Below are 6824 nucleotides of genomic sequence, written 5' to 3' on the forward strand. Positions count from 1 at the left end.
AAAATCGCTCACAGATATCCTTAATCTCACCGTGTTTGAAATCTTTCTTGACGGCCTCACGTTCAGAAGGCTGCTGGGAGCCCAGACAGAACGCCTTCTTCAGAGAACGCCGCGCCGCCGCAAAGTCAGCGAGATGAAGCAGTATCTGAACAGATGCACAGCAAGAAATAAATACTGTCAAAAATCATTTAAAAGGACAGGAAATAAACTATACAGGTACATATTGATCATATTTGGAGATGCGGTGGGATTATCACCTTGCCGATACTATGGAAGCACTCGCTCTCGCAGAACTTGTCTTTCATTTTGCGGGCACATTCTTTAGACTGCTCGAAACAGCGCATGGCACGCGAGTGCTGCCCGTTTCGGAAGTGAATGCTTCCCAGGTTGAAGTTGGCACGATACAGATCCTCTAGAAGGATGTTTTTCCTAGAAGAAATTAAGTCAGATATCCACAAAATGGTTTTGTGCCAACACAGACATCATGAATTCTCTCTCATCTACAATATTTGATGAAGTGTCAAAACTCAGAATTGTATTTATTTAAATGTGGGGTAAGTGTTATTTCAAAACTGCTTTAGAAATGTGTCTTGGGCCGAGTACAATAACAAAACTGATAAGGGGTGTGTCTATTAATGACTGGGAGAAGAGAGTTCTCAGTGCATGTCATTATTCAAAAGACACAACACAGTCCATTAGCTGAGCGATGACAGAAAGAGAGAAAAAGAGATGGCAGATAAAAAACTAATCTGGAAGATGTCTGTGGAACAAAAGAAGGCTGACGATCAGGCAAGAAGTATCAGCTATCCAAGCGCTGGAGAGAACTCAAGGAGTGAAGGCCGAGGTTGATTTATTTCTTTCGATAGGCGAGTAACATTGGTTTTGTTATGTTTCACAGAACTAATATACGCTTTAGCTTGAATATGCTCATGTGTCATGTTCGCTTGTTTGTCATTTGCAATCGTATTGTTGTTCACTTCAGCTATGACAATAACCCATTAATTTCCACACTGTATAACCCTCGAGCGTTTAAACCTCCTCAATGTCCGTTTCAAGTGTCAGCTCACAAAATGTGATCGACAAGTAAGATAATATACTCCTAATATATGTCTGATTCCTCTTTTCGTGAGTGATATCCCTCTAACCTTTTCATGATTGTACAAACCCCGTTCCAAAAAAGTTAGGACACTGTACAAATTGTGAATAAAAATAGAACGCAATGATGTAGAAGTTTCAAATTTCAATATTTCATTCAGAATTACATATCAGATGTTAAAACGGAGACAATGTATAATTGTAAGGGAAAAATAAGTTGATTTTAAATTTCATGTCATCAACACATTGCAAAAAAGTTGGGACGAGGCCACGTTTACCACTGTGTGGCATCCCCTCTTCTTTTTATAACAGTCTGCAAACATCTGGGGACTGAGGAGACAAGTTGCTCAAGATTAGGAATAGGAATGTGGAAAGCCTGTCTAATACAGGCTTCTAGTTGCTCAACGGTCTTAGGTCTTCTTTGTTGCATGTTCCTCTTTATGATGTGGCATATTTTCTATGGGTGAAAGATCTGGACTGCAGGCTGGTCCTTTCAGTACCCGGATCCTTCTTCTACACAGCCATGATGTTGTAATTGATGCAGAATGTGGTCTGGCATTGTCATGTTGGAAAATGCAAGGTCTTCAATGAAAGGACGTCCGGAATGGATGGGAGCATATGTTGTTCTAGAACTTGGATATACTTTTCACCATTGATGGCGCCTTTCCCAGACACACACTCATGCAACCCCATACCATCAGAGATGCAGGCTTCTGAACTGAGCGCTGATAAGAACTTGGGTTGTCCTTGTCCTCTTTAGTCTGGATGATATGGCGTCCCAGTTTTCCAAAAAGAACTTCAAATTTGGATTCATCTGACCACAGAACAGTTTTCCACTTTGCCACAGTCCATTTTAAATGAGCCTTGGCCCAGAGAAAATGCCTGCGCTTCTGGATCATGTTTAGATATGGCTTCTTTTTTGACCTAAAGAGTTTAGCCAGCAGCGACGAATGGCACAGTGGATTGTGTTCACAGACAATGTTTTCGGGAAGTATTCCTAAACCCATACTGTGATTTCCATTACAGTAGGTCACGGGCATCCAGGATGGTTTTCCGGCCTTGACCCTTATTCCCAGAGATTGTTCCAGATTCTCTGAATCTTTAGATGATATTATGCATTGTAGATGATGATAACTTCAAACTCTTTGCATTTTTTCTCTGAGAAACTCCTTTCTGATACTGATATTGGGAGAATTGGTGATCCTCTGCCCATCTTGACTTCTGAGAGACACTGCCACTGATAAGCTCTTTTTATTTTATTCAATCTATATTCTATTCTGAATACAATTTAAGTTAATGAGATTTGTAAATTATGTATATATAAATATACATGCCATGTATATATTTAAGAAATATTTGCATTTATAAACTGTATATCGATTTGTATAATTCATATATAAATATTTGATATATACTTATATATTTTATATAAATATAAATATATATATAAAATAAAAAATAAATATTTTAAATATATATATAAATATATACATGCATGTGTGTGTGTGTATTTTGATATACATAATTATACACAGTACACACACTAGTAGTATATATATATATATATATATATATATATATATATATATACATAAACATTTATTTTGGATATGATTAATCACGATGAATGGTAGCCCAGCACTAATATAAAAATATTACATACACAACATTTCATCGCACAACCTGTTGTTTTGTTGATTTATAACACCATGCAAGCTTCCATAGCTAATTTCATGGGAAGAAACCGGTTAAATTGTAGCATAAACAGTGTTTTTACAGCATTGATTTAAAAGTTATAAAACATTGAAGTAAAAATTATAGAAATAGTTTGTAACATTATAAATGTCTTTACTGTCACTTTTGATCAATTAGTGAATAAAAGTATTTTGTGTATCACGGTTTCTACAAAAATATTATTCAGGGCAATTGTTTTCAACATTGAAAATAATACATTTTTCTTGAGCAGCAAATCAGTATATTAGAATGACAGAGTGATTTCTGAACGATCATGTGACACTGAAGACTGGATCAATGATACTGGAAATCCAGCTTTGCATCAACATAATAAATTACATTTTAAAATACATTACAATAGAAACTAGCTATTTTAAATTGTAATAATATTTCACAATATTACTGTTAACTTTTTAATGCATGTTCAATTAAATACAGCCTTAATGAGCATAAAGAGACTTCTTTCAAAACATTAAAAATTATTCCAAAATGTTTCCACATTTTGCTCGTTTATAGACAAAAGTTTCTTACTCTGCAATGTAGATGCTCTGTCGTATGAAATCACTGCAGCGTTGCGGTTCCTTCATCCCATCATACACACAGCCCAGATTCAGCAGGAGACGGGCCTTCATCTCACTGAGCTCTCGCGAGGACACTGTACCTGCAGAAAGAGAGAGAGACACATTGAGAAAAGGAACAGGTTATACAGTATACTATGTTTTAGGAAAAATAGCAGATTATCACATTTCTAGTAGTATGCCATTCTGAGCAGGTAATCCATGTCATTTTAAATATATAAATTCATTCTTTAACCTTCTAGACGCTCATCTACAATGGCCAAACTCTTCATGAACGCATCTTCAGCATGTTTTAAGCTGTCCTGTGAATGGTCTGAGTCAAAGAGGAAGAGGTATGTTCTTCCAATAGTGGCCAGGGCCCTCTGCTCCTCTGCTGCATCATGGACAGATCGAGCCAGATTCAGATGAAGCCTCTGGTGCTGAGAGAGAACAAGAGAGTGCATGTGTGAATGACTGCACTCAATGCACAGACTCCCTTTCTAGCTGTATTTGCAAACCTTCAGAGCAGAGTCAATGTTCCCCAGTTCTGCATAACACTCTCCGATCTTCCTATTGGCTACAGCAGATCCAATCACATCATGCAAAATCTCAGACAGCGCCAATTCCTGCCGATGCTCTTCAATAGCAGCTCGATAGTCACCTAGGAAAAACATGTTCCAGACTATCTCATAATACATTCATTCACGGGACATCTGTAACAATGGTCATCATAATCATAACGGTGACAGCTCACAGAGCAACACTTCTAGGGTTTGAACCTTCAGCTTTGAGTCCAGACTTTTAACCAGTTTATTATTGATTCTCTGTTTTACCTGTTTTAGCGTAAACTTCCCCCAGCTGATTGCACAGACTGGCTTCCTCTTTTAGGTTATTGCTGCTTTGGGCTTTATTCTTGGCCTTCTGTAGTTCTGCAAACACATGAAATGAATAACGATAGTTTACTATATGGATTTTGTATTATATGTGTAATAACATACTATACTAAATCAATAACTAATACTTAAATAAATAACTAATAAACAAATAGTGTTGTCAAATCGATTAATCATTAATCACACGCACACACTTTGTATTATATAATGTATATTAAACCAATATTATACTAAACCATAATTGTTAATTATATACATGCACATTTTGCATACATGCATTGCATACTGTATTTGAACCTGATTTGAACAAACATCTATGTATATATTGCTCTAAATAATAACCGTTTAAATAAGTGCACACACACACCCATCTATATATAAATTGCTCTAAATAATTAACCGTTTAAATAATTGCGCACACATACATACACACACACACACACACACACACACACACACACACACACACACACTCTATGCCTTCTGTAGTTCTGCAAACACATGAAATGAATAACAATAGTTTACTATATGCATTTTGTATTATATGTGTAATTATATATATACTATAAATATATATATATATATATATATATATATATATATATATATAATCATAGATAGATAGATAGATAGATAGATAGATAGATAGATAGATAGATAGATAGATAGATAGATTAGATACACACATAATGTATTAACTAATATTACACTAAATCATAATTGTTAATTATATACATACACGTTTTGCATACATGCATACTGTATTTGTACCTGACTTGAACATACATCTATATATAAATTGCTCTAAATAATAACCGTTTAAATAATCGCGCGCACACACACACACACACACACACACACACACACACACACACACACAAATCGTAACCAATTTGCAAATTGGTAACCAATTCTGGTATATACTGGTACTTTGGTAAATAAAATACAGGACATTACATTAAATAAATATATACATTAATTTTTACATAAACATACAAATAACATTTCTAACTGACATATGTAAACAAACAAACAAAAAAAATGGATGTTGTTGTTTACATTAAAATACAAATCTTTCATTAGAATTTGACTAACATATGACAATAAATCACAGATGTTAAAAAGATGATCAAAAATAATATTGCTGATGATTTTATATGTAATAACTTACGCTTGATTTCTTTTGTAGACGTCATTCTGTTCATTTACCAGGACCTCTACAGCGGATTACTTCAAATGTACGCTCATCTGATGAATCACAAACACTACCCGCGCGCGCACAACTCAATTAATATAAATCACGTCCTCGCTGATTTCTTGTTTAAATCCGATCAATACTTCTGATCGTCTATTTTCATTTAGCAGTTAATTCTTTCAAAGCGGCGCGCCAAAGTTCATGGTACGGAAACAGTGAGAGACGCTGATTGGCTAGCGCAGTTGACGTCAGGGGTCTCCCACAATTCTCTCTCGGAAAATGTCCATATCGGGTGGCCATCTTGATAAGGACATTGTCATTCTGTTTTTTTTTTTTTTTTACTTCTTAAGTGAAATGTGTATTAAAAAGCCACATATGCCGATGAATTACACGTATAAGGTAAGAAATCCTTTCATTTTTTTTATTTTGATTACCAGTAATCTCAACAAAATTGACTGAATATCATTATATAATAAAATACTTAAACCAAGTTTGTTTGATAGTGACAGATGTTAGTATTATTAATTAATGGGACTCAAGTATCGATACTGATGTAGGCCTATCATTTTACTTCTTCTTAAATGTTTTTTTTTTTTTATGATTATAAAATCATGTCTGGGGGAATATTTGCATAATATTAGCATTAAATTAGATGTCAGTTTCTATAAACAATCAAAAAATTAGGAGTATGTTATATTGGGAAAAATAATTGGTTATGGTATTCAAAGTACAAAATTAGATAATAAAACTCCAGCATATTAAACATAGCTGTGATGATCATAATCATGCACGTCATCAAAGGGACTTGGATTATATTTGTTCAAATCTTAAACTGAGAGCTTGTTTGTATCTGCATTCACCTTCACAATTTCTCTTTTAGAAATGATTATCATGATCGTTTATTCCAGCGTGCGTTCAGTCAGGGTTGCCAAGTTTTTACAACAAAACCCGGCAAATACTAGCCCTAAACAATAGCTTCTCGGGGGTTCTCCGGGAAAAAAAAAAAAAGGTGTTTGGGGGGTAAAATGTGTTATTTTGGCAAGGTTGCCTGCTAAAATTCGCACTCAAGGGGCTATACATCACATAATAGTCGCTTCAACCCGCAGACATAGAAAACAACCCGCGGGGGAAAAATAGCGGACTTGGCAACACAGTGCAGTTGAGCTCTGTTGATGTTGCGTCGTTGCTCTGATTGGTTGTTGGTCTATCCAATTGAGGTCTTTCCTAGTTCGGTTGAAACACGCCCCATAATCACAGCCCAATGGAGCAGTTTCAGACTCATATTCTGACTAGAATTGAGTATGACCACGCCAGGCTATGTAGGCAGAGCTACTTCTCTCTGTTTACATC

At 35.4% G+C, this 6824-nt stretch overlaps 1 protein-coding gene across 1 annotated transcript in view; it reads right to left on the reverse strand.

Moving 5' to 3' along the window:
• The window catches only part of tonsl (tonsoku-like, DNA repair protein), a 38036-nt gene extending 32352 nt beyond the window's left edge, over positions 1 to 5684 (reverse strand). The window contains exons 1-7 of the mRNA XM_067454685.1: positions 5451 to 5684; positions 4220 to 4315; positions 3905 to 4047; positions 3643 to 3826; positions 3361 to 3490; positions 258 to 429; positions 31 to 145 (exon numbers count right to left, since the gene is read on the reverse strand). Coding sequence (XP_067310786.1) covers positions 31 to 145; positions 258 to 429; positions 3361 to 3490; positions 3643 to 3826; positions 3905 to 4047; positions 4220 to 4315; positions 5451 to 5484 — 874 coding nt within the window. The 5' untranslated portion in view covers positions 5485 to 5684. The remainder of the gene's footprint in view (positions 1 to 30; positions 146 to 257; positions 430 to 3360; positions 3491 to 3642; positions 3827 to 3904; positions 4048 to 4219; positions 4316 to 5450) is intronic.
• Between the last annotated feature and the right edge of the window lie 1140 nt (positions 5685 to 6824).

This window comes from Pseudorasbora parva, chromosome 10 (genome assembly GCF_024679245.1).
Source record: "Pseudorasbora parva isolate DD20220531a chromosome 10, ASM2467924v1, whole genome shotgun sequence".
Classification (NCBI taxonomy): Eukaryota; Metazoa; Chordata; class Actinopteri; order Cypriniformes; family Gobionidae; genus Pseudorasbora; species Pseudorasbora parva.